General features: G+C 34.3%; 3 protein-coding genes and 1 pseudogene across 4 annotated transcripts; 1 reads left to right on the forward strand and 3 right to left on the reverse strand.

Moving 5' to 3' along the window:
- Positions 1 to 1,188: 1,188 nt before the first annotated feature.
- Positions 1,189 to 3,498, reverse strand: LOC145592812 (putative folate-biopterin transporter 6; annotated as a pseudogene). Its single transcript, XR_014102493.1, has 4 exons — positions 2,861 to 3,498; positions 2,575 to 2,679; positions 2,239 to 2,409; positions 1,189 to 1,787 (listed from the first exon to the last, which is right to left on the reverse strand). The product of XR_014102493.1 is annotated as a putative folate-biopterin transporter 6 (transcript).
- Positions 3,499 to 4,713: 1,215 nt separating this feature from the next.
- On the reverse strand, positions 4,714 to 6,081 carry LOC145592813 (uncharacterized). Its single transcript, XM_081649318.1, has one exon. It carries the CDS (start codon positions 5,951 to 5,953, stop codon positions 4,985 to 4,987), a length of 969 nt encoding a protein of 322 aa, XP_081505444.1. The 5' UTR covers positions 5,954 to 6,081; the 3' UTR covers positions 4,714 to 4,984.
- A 2,127-nt stretch (positions 6,082 to 8,208) lies between these two features.
- On the reverse strand, positions 8,209 to 12,085 carry LOC145592814 (chloroplastic group IIB intron splicing facilitator CRS2-B, chloroplastic-like). The gene is made up of 8 exons (XM_081649319.1): positions 11,745 to 12,085; positions 10,990 to 11,074; positions 10,798 to 10,865; positions 10,126 to 10,176; positions 9,968 to 10,041; positions 9,348 to 9,406; positions 9,170 to 9,246; positions 8,209 to 8,858 (listed from the first exon to the last, which is right to left on the reverse strand). Exons 1-8 carry the CDS (start codon positions 11,949 to 11,951, stop codon positions 8,742 to 8,744), a joined length of 738 nt encoding a protein of 245 aa, XP_081505445.1. The 5' UTR covers positions 11,952 to 12,085; the 3' UTR covers positions 8,209 to 8,741.
- Positions 12,086 to 13,005: 920 nt separating this feature from the next.
- On the forward strand, positions 13,006 to 18,592 carry LOC145591280 (plastidic glucose transporter 4-like). Its single transcript, XM_081647691.1, has 14 exons — positions 13,006 to 13,255; positions 13,562 to 13,853; positions 15,178 to 15,289; positions 15,419 to 15,486; positions 15,665 to 15,797; positions 15,878 to 15,977; positions 16,055 to 16,167; positions 16,388 to 16,481; positions 16,592 to 16,745; positions 17,123 to 17,269; positions 17,353 to 17,426; positions 17,820 to 17,908; positions 17,996 to 18,110; positions 18,220 to 18,592. The coding sequence occupies exons 2-14, from the start codon at positions 13,583 to 13,585 to the stop codon at positions 18,400 to 18,402; spliced, it is 1,653 nt and encodes a 550-aa protein (XP_081503817.1). The 5' UTR covers positions 13,006 to 13,255; positions 13,562 to 13,582; the 3' UTR covers positions 18,403 to 18,592.
- Positions 18,593 to 18,951: the final 359 nt, after the last annotated feature.

Below are 18,951 nucleotides of genomic sequence, written 5' to 3' on the forward strand. Positions count from 1 at the left end.
GTTGTGGGTCAATAACGAGTCGATAATGGGCGGACCAACAAAATATCAATTAAAAATAAATATTGAAAAAGTCATTATTAAATATATATGAATATAAATTTATCTATGTAATTATTGTTACATTATCTATTTAGTTTGTTTACTAAATTGAAAAAAATATTTTGGCCATATACTGAATCTACCCAATAAGGACCCTACCCGTTAAATACTATGTCAATTAAAAGCTCTTTAAGCTTAGCCCTGACCCAATTATCATTGAACCCTACCCAATAACCAGCTCTAGTTCATTAATACTCCGTATATAACTAAGCTTTTTTTTTACGTATTTTATTCCAAAAAAAAAAAAAAAAAAAAAAAGAAAAAGCTAACACTTTCATTTTGTTAATTAGTTTGTCTGTTTACTTTTCCTTAAATCATTGGTCCCAAAGAGATATGTTGTAGGCTTGTAGCATGATGTTGTTTGGATAAAGCCATTAATTTGTTTTGGATATCTTGTTGCATTAGCAATTGAGCTTTATTTTTAACTTTAAAATTCTTGGCTCTTTTCTATCTCAATTGATCTATTCTATTGCTTTTGGATTTGTATCTATAGGTTTGGGCCTTGGGCCAAGATATCCGTGACAATCTTGAATTCTAGGGCCCAGAAAACCAATTACCTTCCACAAAGCTCAAAATCAACAACAAACCCTCTCTTCCCATATGACCAAAGGTACATCTTCAAACTTCAATTCATCACTCGTCAATTCATCATGCATACTCCGAAATTCCTATCCTTTTCTTCATCAAGTTCACGTGTTCAACTCCAACAAACTAACGTTACGAAACACAAATTCACCTTTTCTATAAGTCTTAAACTTTACATCTTTGTTTATCAAATCGATATCTAACATAATTACGACATTTTGTCCCAATTTTATTTAAAATTTAAGTAAATAACACATATAATTAGGACCGAGGGAGTAATTTTGCGGCATTAAACCCCATAAACCAACAACTATGAACAACACAGTGTAGAAGAAATTAAATAATATCTCATTTTTACTCAATCAGAAACTCATTGTAAAAATGTAACTTACACTTGTTCAGGTTAAAAACTTTATACAATTATACGTTACACTTCTCCGTATAAAAATGTAAAATATCCACTATTATGCTATACTAAGCTACAATACAAATATTATAGTGTAATCAAATTTCTAATTTTTAGCCAAAGGTACAAGTTCCAACGTTGCTTCCTCTACCCTAGAATTACTATATTTGTTTGAGCTAAAATTATTGGAAGGTACCAAAACATCATGTTGTGTTACATTTGGTACAAGAAAGATTAAAGCAAGTGTACCTAATCTCAAGCAATTTCTTACAAGAACTGCCAACCACAAATTACTAAAATTACTTCTTGAAATATTGAAGAGATGAAGTACCACTCCTCCAATCATCTTAGAAGAGAGGGAGCCTAAGCTATCTATGCACATTAGAAGTGCAAAAAACGTCCCCTCAATGCCTAAAGGGCATAGCCTTGTACTCAAGACTACCATTGGCATCCATCGAATACGCGCAATTATATGCAAAACAGTTTCCTCCATTATAATGAATATTGAATCAGGGATCCCAAGTGGTAAATTCCATCTTAGGATGAACATAAGATCCAACATTCCGGATGCGGCGTAGAGGAGTTGAGCATAGAACAGGAGTGTTCTTAGAGGGAAATCTTTCAAGAACTTGTGGTAGATGAATACACCTACTATTGATCCCACGGCCCCGATTGCATACACCATTCCAATAAATTCCTACAAACAATAAAACAGTAAACCAATATATATTGACATATTGTTCAAAATGACAATTAGATGTTTCAAATGGGTCAGTACTAGCCCTGTCAATTCCTGACCCGACCCAACCCGACCCGATTCTGAACCTGATTTACTGAGAGCAAACCCGACCCGATCCAAATGACCCGAAATTGACCTGATTTGACCCATTTATCATAATTTGTAATGATCCAAGCAATCCAAACCACTCGTACCAAATGACCCAAACAACTCCAAATTTGACCTGAACCCGACCCGTTAACCCGAATTGACAGGTTTAGTCAGTACATATAGATGCAGAGTACTTGAGGTTAAATTAATTTGAGTCATAAGCACATTGTTTAGATAATAAAGCTACTTCATGTGATGAATTTACTAATTTAGTATTCAATTAAGTAAATGACAGCAAATTAGTAGAGGAAGGACATACCTTGGAGAACCCGGGACCGAGTTTAGGATCAGTATACCAGTAAAAATGGCCTTCATGAGTGCTATAACTAAGGGCCAAAGACAGAAACATGAAGAGTGATGGTTTCCAAACTTGTGGAAACTTCATTGTTTTATACATATTCTCCATTGCGCTTCCTACCCTTTCTGCAACCTGTGTTTGTGTACATTTACATGATTAAATCCAATTTATACGCACAAATTAAAGATTATAGATACATAAGAATAGTTGAACTAGGCATTAAAAGATATTTATAATGTACAAAAAGGCCTAGAAAAATGATATATATATATGTATGAAATTTGAAATATACCTTACCTTGTTAGAAGCATGAGTAGGGTTGGAAACTGATCTTAATTCATAAATAAGGAATCCTAAAACTAGAAATGAAGCTGGTGCGATAGTTAGAAGCCCGACTGCATCCTACAAATGAAGAGATCAAAACATCTATAATCTCATTTGTGCAAGAAAATAAAAAAGTCGAATTCTGAACAACCACCACAACAACAAAGCCTTAAATTAGTCTCAGAATGATTTAGGGTCGGCTAACATGAATCATAATAAATAACCATCCGATAAGTGGAGTGAAAAGAAGAAAAGAAACCTGAGGTCCAAGCAAATGAATTATAAATCCACTAATAAAAAACCCAAACAAGTCTCCAAAAGAGAGACAAACCCCACGAAGAGATTGCAATTCCGGAGCTAACTCTTTGACTTGGATGCTATGCTTAGCAATACAAGCATCAATCGTTGCAGTTGCGACGGCCATCCCACAAACAACTCCAATGAAACAAACAAGAGCCAAGCTAACAGGCAATGTGGAGATCATTGTCACGAGTACCGCGGATAAAGCTCCAATGACACCAGCGGCAATAAAATAAGGCCGCCGGTGATATCCCCTTATAGGGAAAACATCACTCAAGAGGCCCCAAAGGGGTCTTAACATCCAAGGAATGAAGTAAAGACCGGCATAGAGTTGAGCCGAGGAAGGGTTGATCCTTTGGACGTCTTTCCAGTAGTAGTCAGTCACGACACGAAAGTATGACTCGATGAAGCCAGGTTGAGGCCATAGACAATGATGCCAATGATGAGGGTGGGATGGGAAATGGAAGACATCATTTTGAGCCATTCAAGAGGTTGCATAACAAGAGACGAGGCTGATTTTTGGTTTTGGTGATGTGAAATATTTTTGGGGTATGATTGTGGTGGTGGAATCATGAAGTCTGTTTCAATAGAGCTCATGATCGATGTGGGATTATTTATGAAGCAAAACAAGGGAGTTGAGGAAATAGAGAAACAAAATGAAATTGGTTGACTTTGAAAGTTTTCAGATTTGAAGAGATGCATTCTTAGCTTGTACTGTACTACTTTATGTAACATGGAAGTTAATAAACTAAAATAATTAAAGGCATGTAAGAGTTAATAAACCTTATTTTAGTAGTTAGTGAAGAGGGCAAGAGGCAATAGAATAACAGATTATGATTATCTTATAATATATCTATCTTAATAAGTACTCCTTATTGTATTGTTTTAGATATTGGTACTTGAAAACAAACGGAAAAAAAAGAGTAATGTTTCTTTCACAGACAGGATTTTGTTAATAAGAAGTTAAGCTATGTCTAAAACTTTGCAAATTGGATGCTAAAATAACTCATTCACCTCTATGCTACCCTCTACTATACAAGCATCAATCGTGTCGCCATTGCAAAACTTGCAATGGCCATTCCACCTGCAACACCAATACAAGAGCCAAACTTGCCGCCAACTACAGAACAAGTGTAACAACTGCAACAGAAATGTTAATAACACCGGCAGCAACGAAATAAGGCCGTCGATGATATCCCATGATAAGGAAACAAACTCCTATCCGTTTTGTTTCTCAAAGAAAATTATACTACGGGGTATACCGGTACAATATACATCTTTTTCTCTAGTCATAACGTGTGCATAATATTTTTATCAGATGGACATCTTACGTAAGAAGTTTGTTTAATTATGTAGGCAATGATAATGTAAACTTAACCCCACAAACTTATAGGTAAGTAAGTCGACTTAAAATTGTAAAACTCAGTGTCATAGTATGCATAAGTTCAACACTTTGAGCATAAGAAAATTTATTTCTCTAACAAAATAAATGTTACGAACTAGATACAAAATATACCTTTATCTCTAAGTTATATAAAAAAGTACTACTCGTAAAACTTAGTTAGGCTAACCAAATGAGCTACCTAAAGAACTTTTAGTTGGCTTGAAATCGTAAAACTCGTGGCACATTAAGTATACGGTGATGGTTTTTCCTAACTGACATATTGTCGAGGTTGCATCAACACATGAAGTTTGTTACAAAATTTTACTCTCAGAATGAAGCTTTCATAGCATAAGTAAATAAGTTGATCAAAACCATGAACTGAAATTTCCATTATAATCAAGAATTAATCAGCAATTCATGGATGAATTTCAGAGTTCATAGATTATTCCAAAATATGCTTACATATCCATTGAGAAACCAACAACCATAATCATGATTTATTGTAGTATTTTTTTAAGAAATACCAATGAAATTGAAATTCACACACATATACATGAATACATATCATTTCCCAAACTCAACATTCAAACTATATGAAGTATGTAACACATGAAAAAAGAATTATAATGGCAAAAATCAACCCAAACACAACAATATCTCAATCAAAGAATATAATGAAAAAAAAATGAAATAATAAAATCAATAATATCTAGTACTAAAAACAGTGCTCTTCCTCAAAACACTACTATTACCACTCTTCTTTGCAACCTTATTTTCACCATTAATAGCATTAGCAGCAGCAATTGACAATCCCTTCAATTCATCAATACTAGCATAACTCTTTCTTCCCATACTCATCAACTTCCCACTACTCTGTTTTTCCCCTGAATTCACAGATTTACTTCCAACACCTCCTAATTTACTCCCACTTCCCATAATTTTCTCCCTTTTCGACATAGATGGCGGAGGTGTTATGCTCTTCTCAAACCTCGGAATCCGATTCTCAGACGGTTTCCGATTCTCTTTCCTTAATGCAGAAGAAAAATCAGGCACTGATTGAGCCAAAACAGAGTACCCCTGTTTTTTACTGTTACTCTGTAAATTCCCTTGAAACCTTACATTCTTCTTTGCTGGTGAAAATTCTGATCTGGGTATCTCTAAAAACTGTTCTTCTTCCTTAATTTTCTTACTTTTACCCAGTAAATTCCCCTGAAATCTTACATTCTTCTTCGCTGGTGAAAATTCTGACCTGGGTATCATCTCCAGAAATTGTTCATCTTCCTCAATTTTTTTACAGTGACCCAACAAATTCCCCTGAAATCTGACATTTTTCTTCTTTCCTGGTGAGAATTCTGACTTGGGTATTTCCAGAAATTGTTCATCTTCCTCAATTTTTGTACAATTACCCACTAAATTCCCCTGAAACCTGACTTCACTTTTCTTTTCTGGTGAAGAATCTAATCTGGGTATCTCCAAAAACTGCTGATCTTCCTCAAATTTGAGTCTTTTTGATCGGAGATTTGATTCTCTGAGTTGAGCGTAGGCGTTGTATCTGGGCCCACGTTCCATGAAGTAAGGATCAGTGATTAATTGAAGGGAATTATTGCTTGGATCAGAATAATGAGAAAGAAGTAGGGTTTTTGGATCAAGGGCTAATGTTTCAGCCATTGATCGATCTAATTGTATGAGTAAATTTGCTCTGTTTATTCTGGGTTTGTAAAAATGTGATTTTTCCTTTCCAACGGTCGAATTTTGACGAAGAGAGAGAAAAGAGAGGAGAGAGAAAGTAGATTTTTTTTTTTTTTTTTGGAAATGGTGTGTTTGGGGAGAAAGATTGTTTGTTTAATCAAAAGAGATTTGGTTATTCTAACGTTATGATTTTGTGATTGGGACCTTGATTTAGGGTCAAAAAAGAGTAGATGAATGATCGGTGCAATTTCAGCCGTTGGATTTGGAGGAAGTCTAAGAGCCGTTTTGTTGATCAAGGGTTGTGATTTTATTGTGAAATTGGATTCTGGCATGGTGAGGAAGTAGATGATGGTTTCTGCCACGAGGTTACTTTTTAGGGCTTTTTACGTCTTTCCTGTCATACAATTTGGTACAAGTATTTTGTCGTAAGTGCATCCTTAACAATGAACAATTGAAATTATTTGTGTTATTATTTGAATAAAATAATGTTAAATAAATGAGGGAGTGATGAATAGTTCCATGATTAATTGTGAATGGTTTGGTTTTCCAAACCGTTTGTGAAATTGTTCATCTGACTTTTGTTGATTTCTTGTGGTTCAAAAGTGACTTTTTTTATTTTTTTAAAAAAATGGTAAAATGAAAGATAAATTGAGGTGGGGTAGGTGAATAGTAATATGAACAAATTTTTTTGTTGGTTCATGGTTAAGAGGAGGATATCGGAAATTATTTGTCTGGTTTATGTATATGAGAGAGAATATTTTTTTTGTGAATAATAACATGAATAATTTTTTTTCTGTTCATGAATAATGATGCTCTAAGAAAAAAGAAAAAAAAACTACTCCGTATGGTATTTTATACACCAATATATTGAAAATAATACTTGTATTATATTCTACGGGCCTGTTCTCATTGACTGAAATGAGCTAAACTGAACTAAACTGAACTTATTAGAGCTGAACTGAACTGAACTTATTAATTAGTGATTTTTAACTAAGGATTTATGATCTTTGATTATTTATTATTATATATATGTGTATATACAAATATACACATTAAAATATTTAAGAAAAATATACTATATAATTAAAATATTTATGAAAAAATATATTAAAAACATGGAACCCCAAAACATTTTAAAAACATATACTATATAATTAAAAAAATAAAATATTAAAATGACAAAAGAACACAAAACACTTTTTAAAAAATTCTCAAAATGAAAAAAACAAAATAAAAAAAAAAAAACCAAAGAGTTGGGCCGGTTTTATTCAAAAACTAACTTGATCCTATTTTTACTCCTAACTCGTCAAATAATGAAATATGGTATAATAGTCATTAAGTGAAATATGGCATAACCGTATAATAGTCATTATTATTATTATTATTATTATTATTATTATTATTATTATTATTATTATTGTCGTTGTTGTAATATAAGCTTAAAAGTATGAAATTTGGCTTTATATCATTAGCAATATCATTAGACATAAACTGAACTGAAATTAATCTAATGAGAACAGGCCCTACCTCCGTTAAATGCTATGTGCAACTTTAGAATATATTATATCTCACAAATAATACCCCAAAATTTCACATAACATTTAACGGAGATAGTATTATATACGACGTTACATATTTTTTACAAGGTAAGAAAAATAATCATTAGAAAGCCCTTCTCGGAGAATTTCTGATGTATCAAAAGAAAGAATAGGAAACAAGTTAAAGTTAATTAACTTCTCAATAGATGTGAAATTGAGTTATATGAGAACGAGTGTGCTTGATAATATGCTCCATTCACCTAATCAAATACTTTTTATTGAGTTGATGTCTAAAAGGTTATCACCTTCAATTTAAATATTTTGAATGCCACACTGGAGAAATGGAGAGGTAATTGAACTCACTTGTGATGAGTTGTAACTTCTACTGTGAATATTTTTGTGTTGTTGAGGTTGAACGTAGATGCCTTAACGAGGATTCCACTCTAATCGATGAAAACTCCTCTTGTTATTGAGCTATTGTAAACCGAACTATCAACTTTGGAGAAGTTGGGAGGCGTCTTCTATTATATTAGAATGGATGATTGCACATTATGTATAGCCTGATTCTAAGAAGAACTATAAAAAAATACTGTTACAAGTATATACTCCTTCCGAGTTTTCTATTACTGTATTATGTACTGATGAATTAATAATGTGCTGTCAAAAAAAAAAAAAAAAATCACAACTACAACCACTAATTTCAACAAGTTTAATTCAAAACAACTGTATTAATTACAAGAAGTTAAATTCACAACTACAAGTTTTAAATAATTTTAGACAAGTCAAATTTGGTTGCATTATTTAGGACATTTATAAACAGATAATTGGTATTCTAGTGATGAAAGTGAGTGCCAGGACTTAACATCTCTATAAATCTTATAGTCTTATAGACCATGTTATAAAAGTGAGTGCCAGGACTTAACATTTCTATAAATCCTACGTGAGGGAGGCCTTGAGCCCATATCATGTACTTATGTACATAGTAAAACAAGTAAGATTCAATCTGTGCTCTACTGAAGACCACACGTACGCTGGTTGCCAACACAACTCAAGATTTTCCCAGAAAACTTGATGCAGAGCGGAGCATTCAATTACTAATTTCAATGCAAAGAGCTTTTATCCTTTGAAGAGGACTCGAAGAACCCACATATGTTGGCTTGGTCATTAAGACTCGAGAGTGACACAATTTGTACCTACATGGATAATTTGTTGGATTCGCACTTCTTCCTTCAGACTTTGTGATACTTGTACTTCTGCCCGAGATTAAATCTTGTAATACTGCCAGTAAATCCACTAAGCACTAAGGTTCTTACAGCCTCAACACCTTGTTCCAAAGCAGCATCAATCTGTCCATTGAATTTAAATACACTCAAAACATTTAGTATGTTAGTAACTGATACAGTTGACACTTTAAATTGCACGATAAATCAGTGATAAATTCTTTGTTGGTCTGAAGACATATTTTTTACATTGAGGGTCTCTCTCTCTTAAGATTGAAGTAAACACAATAAAACATGCATCATTGACTTTGCGATGCCTTTTTGCACTAGAAAACCAACACTTGAACATACAAGCTGAGTTTCATGCTGTTGACATATCCAACTTCCAAGTTCTCAAATTTACATGCGAGAATAACACCTTTTGAAGGATTGCTTACCTGTCTTCTTTCTATAGGACTAAACTTTTGTAAAAGAAAAGCTTTCATATCCATATTTCCCGGAGGATTCCCGATACCTACAAAGATTGAATTTTTAATTAAAGGGCTGAAATCTGATTACAGACTAAATGAGGCTTTTCTCTATAGACAGGGAAGATATGATGTTCTGAAAACCAACCTATGCTTAGCCGAGGGAAGTCCTTCCGCCCATCTAAGTGTCCCATCACATTCTTAACTCTGCAATAGCAACATTACAAAATCATGAGACTTATAACTGATTCAGAGTCAGCAGTATCACCCTATAACAAGGATCCGGGTCCAACATTCGTAAGACTATTGTCAAAAAAACATTTGTAAGACTGACTGGGAGAAAGGATTGAGGTTCTGGACAACATGGACTGACAAATGCTTTCAGAACTTGGTATGTACTCCATAATGTTCTGAAACATCGCAAATTATCTTTCCAAGATTCACAGATTCTAATGTTTTAGAATCTTGCACGGGATACTAAAGCACCAATGACCATATTGTAGTGAGTTTGTTCAACTGAATTAATCTCTTTAGGAGGTGTACAAGAGTCAATTTCAAAAATGGGCAAGATTCAGAACAACAGTTGAGGAAAAGGGGGAGAAGTAAAGAACACAGATATATGCAGAGCACACAAAAGTTCAGCTATACCATCATGTCCATGATTTTTTTAAGAATGAAGTCTTCATTGGTTTTAAGAGGTTCAAAAGGATGACAAGATCTCTGTTGACTACTGACCACTATCTCTGTGAGTCCAATTAGGTATCTTACCCATTGTGATGTCCATGTCCTCCTTTTGGCTGAAGCCTTAAGACGCCATTAGGCAGGCTCATTTCATCATAGGCCTAAGATAGCAGTTCAAAGTACCACATAAGCAGAATGAAGACTGACTTTCGTTACTTTGAATTCAGTAGGTAAGGTATACATACCAATAAGATGTGGCGCAAAGGAACTTTGTAATATGCAGCCAGCGGTCCAACCTCAAATAAAAGAAATTTACAAGTCAGACATGGATCTAATGGGGGAAACAGGAAGAAAAGCCAATTTTAAAATGTAATAATAAGCTACTGGCTTTGCACACACATTCCAGGATGCACACATATTTGACAGGATGAAGAAACATTCATGAATAGATAATATATATGGTGTTTGTGTTCACTTCTAGGGATCTTTACTGCTCTAAGTCTTCTAACAAAGCTTTGATCAAGCCCCTATGAAGTGAACTTGATCAAATCTCTATGAAGTGAACTGGAAACTATATTGCTTTCACGTCTTCACAAACATCAAAGTTTATATCACAAAAAATCACTCAAAAGCATTCCTAGAAACATAAAGTCTTCCCCAGGCATGGTGAATTTGGTGATTTGTCCAGGGATGTACAACAACCAATCTTTTCTATTCAAATGTTATCAGGGGATGCTTTTATTTTTAAGATATTCTTCAACTCTTTGAGATCCCATGTTCAAAGTATCAATTAAAGCGAAGAATAATAATGATTCATTTACACACAAAAGTGCAGACAGAATAATCATACATAGTCAAAACAAGCTCTGGAACACAACCAAGCAGCTAAAAGATTAAAGAGCGATTAAGGAGCATACCGATTCCCCACTGAAATTCATATATGCTTGAGGTTTGGCCAAGACAATAGGTACTTCCCCAATTGAACCTGCACTGATCACGCCATATGATGAAAAATTGAGAACCAAAGTAACCTTACCAAAAAAAAACCAGGATTCATTCAAAGCAGCAAAATATAGCCAAAAAACACAAAACTGAAAATTTGAAAGCACCTATTCCTATCAAGGCTTTTGACTGTATGGTGTTCAACACAATGCCCTCCGTCTGTGAGATCTTGTCAATCATCTCAAATCCCACCTGGTTAGAAAATAACAAAGGCGCGTTAGAGCTTATGAAATCATGCTTCCTATACACTTTGTATACATAAACATAGCAGCTGGTAAAAGTCTCATCATCAATTTACTTGTCAATTAGGTCGGTCAAGTTGAGTTTGGGTCAAACAACTTTATATTTGGGTCATCAAGAAGCCATTGGGCAGGAACATTTCAGTTTTGAGTTGGAAAATGCATTATGCATGATTGTGATTCTATGTATCAAATTAACCATTCAAAATATACCTCAGAAAATCAAAAAATCATATAGACAGCTTGAGGAGGACCATTGAGTTGCCAAATTGACATACATATCAAATTATCAACATATACAAAACAGCAAAAATGTGAATTCCAAATTTCCAATTTAACAATTTATTAAATGTGCTATATTCAATCCTCCAATCACTTGAGATAAATTCCCACATAACCAAAAATTAATCAAACTGCCTACATATATCTACCAAAAACATGGAACTAAACAAAGATGAAATATTGGCACAAAATATCTACTCATCAAGCTAAATATATCAAAATTGGACAAACCCACATAAAAACAGTAAGGTAATCATCTATGGAATCAAATTCAAACTACAAACAAACCAAAAAAATATCAAAATCCAAAAAATTAAAGGTGTGAAAGATAGAGAAATTACATTATGGCGAGTTCCATGGTATTTATTTCCAGGGTTACCAAGACCAACAATAAGCCAAGGGGTGTACTCCAAGCTGGTTTCTTTTGGGTTCGAAGAAGAACTAACTGCTGAAACCCGAAAACTATTCGGAGCAAACTGCTTTGCTCTCAAATGGGTTGTTTTTGGAAATGGTATTAGATTATTTGGAGCTGAAATTGCACTCAACATTGATGATTTTTTTTTTCTGGTTTTGCAGAAAGAAGGATGAAGGGTGGAGGAAAGAGGAAAGAGGAAATTGGTTGAGAGACTTGAGAGTAGAAGAAACAAGGAATTGTGATGGGTTTATGATTTTAGCATACTGTATTCGGCCTTAATACTATTCAGCACAATTCAATTCACAATTGTACCAAGATATAAAGGCCCAATTCTGTAGCAAACAGCAATTTTTCAGGGATACTACTAGATTACTTTTTATTTATTTTTTTATAATTTTTATTTACTTTTTATTTTTTATTTTTATAAATTAGTACTTTGGAATTTTGTTGACTAATAAAAGTTTAGGTTACCAAGCTAGTGAAACTGTGAAAGGGGTTGTACCTTCTAACCTCATGGTTGGGGGTTCAATCCTTTACCCTTACCCATCCCCCCCTCCCACTCCCAAAGTGCCTAGCCTGCTAACCCGGGCCGAGAGGATCTGTGAGAGGTTCTGGGTAGATAGGGTCCTTCACCTTACCAACTTAAAAAATGCATTGTAAATTAGTTTAAGCAATTTGATTCCTTCGAATCCTTTGTATTGTCACAACTAATTTTACACACTATTTGTATTGTTTATTTTGCAACATGGCCGGTCCATTAATGTATTTCAAAACTCTGATGAGTTTATTGTATGTCTTGTTAGAAATAATCCTGTATAAGGGTAAAACAGACTATATAGTTCAATGACTTATTTTTGCCTAAATTATTAATTTGCCTTAATATTATATCTTAAATTATTCTTGATTAATACCATGTTCACTTCACCTTATTAAATTACGGAGTATTTTTAATGAGCTTAAATTATTTTACTGAACCAGAATTATATTATATTGATTCTTTATTATATTTCTTCTTTACAATTATTAATGTGAAATTAAAACCTAATTGAAAATAAGATTAAAAAAAAAAAAGAAAGAAAGAAAGATAAACATATGGTTAATGTCATTACATATTTGCATAGACCCCCACTCCACCCCAATGACAACTACATGGACCCCTGAAAATCCAATCCTATCTTTGGTAAGTTCATAATCCAACCCAATACTTACCTCACACCATCAAAATCAAAAGAAAGAGAAATTCCAAAATTCTCCAACTCAGCAACTGATCACTCTTCCTCCTTTCAACTGTCACGCTCTCCCTCTTTCTCTCTCTTCCCCTCAATTTTTTCATCATCTCCATAATTTTTAAACGTGATTCTTTGGAGACTTTGAGACAGATCGCTGTTTGATCATTAAAAAGATTAAGAATTTCCTTAATCCTAACTTTAATAAACGGTAAGTTTCATATCTTTTTCTTCCAATCTCATATTTTTTTGTTTCTAAATGTGATAAATTTTTTGCTAATTTTGTACAATCTATTGAAAATTCCCTGTTTTTGGAATTGTAATGTGGGATAAAGTTGGATCCTTTTGTATTTTTCATTCATTCATTGATCATTATTTAATCTTGTTTTTGTCAGTTTTAAGTACCCAATTAAGTTCCGTTCAAAAAAAAAAAAAAAAAAAAAAAGTACCCAATTAAGTTATTGAGTGTAATTTACTGGATATGTAATTAATTATTCCTTCTTTGACTTTTCTCTAGGTTTAAAAAGGCGACATAAAGATGCAAACGTCAACTTTTATGGTCAAAGGCAATTTGGGGTTTGGAGTTCAGAATCGTAGAGTGGCTGAGATTAATGGGTTTAAAGGGTTAAGCTCAATTGGTTGCAATAATCAGAGTTTTGTGAAAATTAATGACAATGATTATAAGTTTAATCCTTGTAAATTGAGTTGTGGGTCCCTTTCAATGGGTGCTGGATTTGGAAGATTGGGTATTGATCATGTCATGAAATCATCACCCAAGTACAGATCAGTCAAGGCTCAAGCTGCTTCTGGTTTGTTCTCATATAACTATGTTTTTTGTTTGTGTTATATGGTGCTACTTTCATGATTAAAGTGTTGATTGATTTAATTGTGTTTTTATTTGGTGAAATTGTGATCTTGGTTGTTAATGTTAATTGATCTTGTTGGGGTTGGTTCCATGGACACGGGCTTCGATTGCGATTTGTGAGCAAGATAATTGCCAATTGCATTGTTAGTGATGGTCTTGTAGGAGCTGTAGCTATCGTTTAAGTGACATATTTGAGTTGGTGGATATATTTATGGATAGCATCTAGTTGTGGAGTGTAAAGAGCAAGTTTTAGCTTGTTGCCTCACTTTTGGTGGTTTGCTGATTTGATGCTAGTTGCAGAAGTGTATATAGAACGAGTTGATTTCATTTTCCTTTGTATTGTTGCTTTGACTCTTTACAATACCGTCGAAATAGCTAAGTTCAATAAGGCCTAAGAGTACTTGAGTATGGTAACAGAATTAATGGCATGTGGGACATTCGTATCTTAGTAGTTACTAGTTAGTATGTAGCACATCTTTAGAACATGATTATTCTGTTGACCTATGGGTGCACTGAAGTAGGCTGAAGCATTACTGCTAGTTAATCAATCAAGGTCTACATATAGCATGGTAATAAGCCACCCCGAGGCACAACATGTTACAACTCTTACATTGTATGATTTGTAAAACCTGAAGAAATTAGCTTCAGTGATTGTGAAGTACTAATACCAATAGGAGATAATTTAGGGGCCTTGGTAATTTAGAGTCAGGCTTTTGTGTGATCCTGTCTGTTTAAAAAATTGATTATTAATGATAGCATAAGAATGTAATCAATCGATTATAATGTACATGTAATTGATAGCAAACAAAGTTAGATCTAGGAGCTGTGATTTATAGGAATTCTGTTGTGTTGTCTTTTTGTCTCTCAAGAATTACTTGTTTGAGGATCAATTTTACATCTGCTAACCCATCTTAGAATGATACTCTGAGTTATGCCAACATTTTTGCCTTATAAGTTCTTAAGGTCAAATACTTTTAAGCTTGGTCAGTTCAGAATTATACGACAAGCATAATATGTTCATTTTGAGATTTCGGAATCAATTGTTCAGAGCTTCTGACAAATATGATCCGGAGTTGCGGACAGGTTTTCTATTCAGTTTAGTATCCACTGTGTGTTGTGGTCATCACTTTATTTCTTTTCAAGCTGCATAGTCACTCTATCAACATCTTCCTAGTATATGGACTATATTCATCTAACTTGAGAAAACTTGCTATGATGCTTTTGATTCTGGTTATTTTCTCACAGTTCACATTGTACATACATTGTAGGAGATCTTGAAGATGCTACTCCTGTCAAATATCAAGGCAAATCTTCTGCATCAGTTTTGCCATATGTTGGTGTTGCTTGTTTAGGAGCTATTTTGTTTGGATATCACCTTGGGTATGATGACTATGATCTGTTGTTAAGCTTCATTACTGGTGAAACAAGTACTTTCATGGATACTTTAGGAATCGGGTTACACTCTATAAACCTTATTAAGATTTTCTTTTCACAATGTTATTCTTGCAGTGTGGTAAATGGAGCTCTTGACTACCTATCTGCCGATCTGGCTATTACCGGCAATACTGTTTTACAAGGCAAGTTGTCATAGAACATAAATGTGAAGCATGGCATACAGAAAATCTTATTGGGAATATGTTTAAGACTTTAAGATCATTTTAGCATACCATGATGATAATATTGTATCCGATTCAGATCATTATGAAATCATAATGCTGGTTCTGCTTTTAAAACAATTTTGTTGCTTTCCTGCAGGATGGGTTGTGAGCATATTGCTTGCAGGAGCGACTGTTGGTTCGTTTACTGGTGGATCCTTGGCTGATCAATTTGGAAGAACAAGGACTTTCCAGTTAGATGCAATTCCTCTTGCAATAGGAGCTTATCTCTGGTTTGTACACAATCCTTTAAGGTTTAAATATTTTCCTTCTGCAACTCACTTGTAACACCTTTTTCCTGAATCTTTTATAGTGCCACAGCACAAAGTGTGCAAATTATGATGATTGGTCGTTTACTTTGTGGCATCGGAATTGGCATATCATCTGCCTTAGTTCCATTATACATATCTGAGGTAATAACCTCTATGCTTCCTAAATTTTTAACTTGTCGGTTTACAGAAATTGAACAGAGATAATTTCTGTTTTGCAGATCTCGCCCACTGATATTCGGGGTGCACTTGGTTCTGTCAACCAACTTTTTATATGCATTGGGATTCTTGCCGCTTTGGTTGCTGGATTGCCTTTAGCAGGAAACCCTTTGTGGTACTACCTTGATATCCCTATGTTGTTTGTGTTTATCAAACTGCTTTTACTTAAAAGCTTTTCAGGCTTCCCTTATTTTAATCAAAATTGAAGTCATTAATTATATTTGCTGGCCACTTTTAATGTGATATCACTATTGTTTTATACTTTTATATGTATATCACCTCAGTTTTTCTATCATTTTGACGGTTTTATTTGTTGTCTCTTTCTTTCTTTACAGGTGGAGGACAATGTTCGGTATTGCAACAGTTCCCTCTGTTCTCTTGGCTCTTGGGATGGGCTTCTGTCCAGAAAGCCCTAGGTGGCTTTTTCAGGTGCTCTAATGTTTACTGTTTAGAATATATGTTTTCTCTATACCATATTTAGACTTTTATCCATATTTAGGGGGTTCAGAAGTTGCTTAGCTGAAACTTTAATTTTGCAGCAAGGAAAAGTTGCTGAGGCACAAAAGGCTGTAGCAGCACTCTATGGAAAAGAAAGGGTTCCGGAGGTGATCAATGATTTGAGAACATCGGTGCAAGGTTCTTCTGAACCAGAAGCTGGATGGTTTGATCTGTTCAGTAGTCGCTATCGTAAAGGTATATTAAGGAAGTCTTGGCCTTCTTCCTAGCCCCTGCCCCCATCTCTCTCTGTAATTGACATTAATATCATAATTATCCAATTTTTCTGGAAAAGCTCCTCCCTAGAGTGGGGCAAGGGGAGACAATGTAATAAATGATATTTCGCGTAGACTAATCTAATAATAAAGCAACACCCCTTAAACCCAAACAAACAACCAAAAAAAAAAAATTAGAGAAAGAGGTGATACTCATGCTAGACTAGTACCTATCATCTTTCTTACATGGTATTTAAGACTACCATTTTTTTGAGTGTGTTATTATTTATGTTCAGGCTTGTATTAGTTTATTCTATAAGTTTTTTTAAAAGAATTAATAACTTTTATTTTTATGTGCAGTGGTAAGTGTTGGTGCTGCACTTTTCTTATTCCAGCAAATGGCCGGAATCAATGCTGTAGTATATTACTCCACATCTGTATTCCGCAGTGCGGGAATTGCATCAGATGTTGCTGCTAGTGCCCTTGTTGGAGCAGCGAATGTTTTTGGTATGTCATGATGAACCATTTTGCTTAATTAGTTTTATATACTTTGCAACATTTTTTCTCAAGTCATCTGCTCCTCTTTGTAGGCACTGCTATTGCTTCTTCGTTAATGGACAGGCAAGGAAGAAAGAGCCTACTGATGACAAGTTTCTCGGGAATGGTAAGCTTAATCTGTACTATATGTCATCATCAATAAGGCTCCATTTTGACTTCAGTAATAGAGAATGAACCTTAAGACTGATATGAAATAGAGGGCATTCGAGTATATCACTATACCTTATTGATCAAATGATCAAAACAAAGTGTTGCCTGACGGGACCTCTTTTTCTATCAGTCAAGATAATGAATTTATTTTATTTAAAAAAAAAAAAAAGGGACATTGTAGCAAGTTAGCAACTTTTGTAGGTTGTGAAGCTCAGAAGGACCTCTCTCCTGCAATTGAACATGAATTGTGGAGGGCATTCAAATATGTTTTGTTAACTGCTTTTTTTCCCAAGAAATTCATTTGGAATACTATTTTACCCTCTCTTTTGACGAGTTTCTTTTCCTACAGGCTGCTTCAATGTTGTTACTGTCACTATCATTCACATGGAAGGCTCTAGCACCATACTCGGGCACACTTGCTGTTGTGGGAACTGTTTTGTGAGTTATTTACCTGTAGAAATATATAATCTCTGTATTCCTCTTCATTAATTGCACCCAACAATAGATAATATCTTCTTCCCACAGATATGTCCTCTCCTTTTCACTTGGCGCTGGTCCTGTTCCTGCTCTTCTACTTCCAGAGATCTTTGCATCCAGAATTCGAGCAAAAGCGGTAGCTTTGTCATTGGGGATGCATTGGGTAAGTGATCAACAGATAGCAGTATGCTTCAGCATCATGATTCTGATTTATGCACCCACATATTGACATTTCTTTCTTTCTCCTTTCCCCATATAACCTCCATCTACAGGCTTCAAATTTCGTGATTGGTCTTTACTTCTTGAGTGTGGTGACCAAGTTCGGGATCAGCAAAGTCTATCTAGCATTCGCGTCAGTTTGTCTGCTAGCTGTCTTGTACATAGCTGGTAACGTTGTCGAAACAAAAGGACGGTCACTTGAGGAAATAGAGCTCGCTCTAAACCCATCTGTGTAATCTGGAGGAATCAGTTTTTGATCTAGATGCTAGAGAGAATAAAGTTAATAATCCCCGGATTTAGGAGTGTGATGTTAGTTCTCTTGCTCATGTGTACATTGATGTCCAGACTCTGTTCTAAAGGTTCTATAAACAGCTGTAGTAGAGTTTGGAAATTTTATCACTAGTTGCTTCTGGTTCTTTCACCTTATCCACAGTTTATCAACTCTTGCTTATTAACTCTTGCTACAATAATTCTTTTTTACATATTTTAAAGAAAATATTTTGTATGAAAACAAGATCATCAGGAAAAGAAAAAAAAAAATACATTGTCCCAAGAGTATTAACAAGTATTTCCTCTATTCTTTTTACTTGAGGTATTTCTTATATCACGCTTGTCATGTAAAAGTTTAACGATCGAGATGGTCAAAAGAGAACTAAAAATACTGTTAAAGTCAAAACGGATCAAGTAAATAAGAACGGCGGAAAAAATTTATGTTATTTAATGTTCTTGGAAATAATTATGTGACAAATTAAATTAAGAATAACTCTTCAAATATACTACCTCCG

The sequence above is a fragment of the Chenopodium album genome, chromosome 18 (assembly GCF_948465745.1).
Source record: "Chenopodium album chromosome 18, dcCheAlbu1.1, whole genome shotgun sequence".
NCBI lineage: Eukaryota > Viridiplantae > Streptophyta > Magnoliopsida > Caryophyllales > Amaranthaceae > Chenopodium > Chenopodium album.

What these genes read in the sequence shown, in the direction of transcription:
- LOC145592813 (XM_081649318.1), bottom strand. Translation starts at nt 5,953, where the DNA reads ATGGCTGAAACATTAGCCCTTGATCCAAAAACCCTACTTCTTTCTCAT.
- LOC145592814 (XM_081649319.1), bottom strand. Translation starts at nt 11,951, where the DNA reads ATGTTGAGTGCAATTTCAGCTCCAAATAATCTAATACCATTTCCAAAA. An exon ending in ACCATGGAACTCGCCATAAT is followed by an intron (nt 11,075 to 11,744) that starts GTAATTTCTCTA and finishes TTTTCTAACCAG; the next exon opens with GTGGGATTTGAGATGATTGA. An exon ending in GGACATGGACATCACAATGG is followed by an intron (nt 9,407 to 9,967) that starts GTAAGATACCTA and finishes TTGCTATTGCAG; the next exon opens with AGTTAAGAATGTGATGGGAC.
- LOC145591280 (XM_081647691.1), top strand. Translation starts at nt 13,583, where the DNA reads ATGCAAACGTCAACTTTTATGGTCAAAGGCAATTTGGGGTTTGGAGTT. An exon ending in CGGCAATACTGTTTTACAAG is followed by an intron (nt 15,487 to 15,664) that starts GCAAGTTGTCAT and finishes GCTTTCCTGCAG; the next exon opens with GATGGGTTGTGAGCATATTG. An exon ending in GCAATAGGAGCTTATCTCTG is followed by an intron (nt 15,798 to 15,877) that starts GTTTGTACACAA and finishes AATCTTTTATAG; the next exon opens with TGCCACAGCACAAAGTGTGC.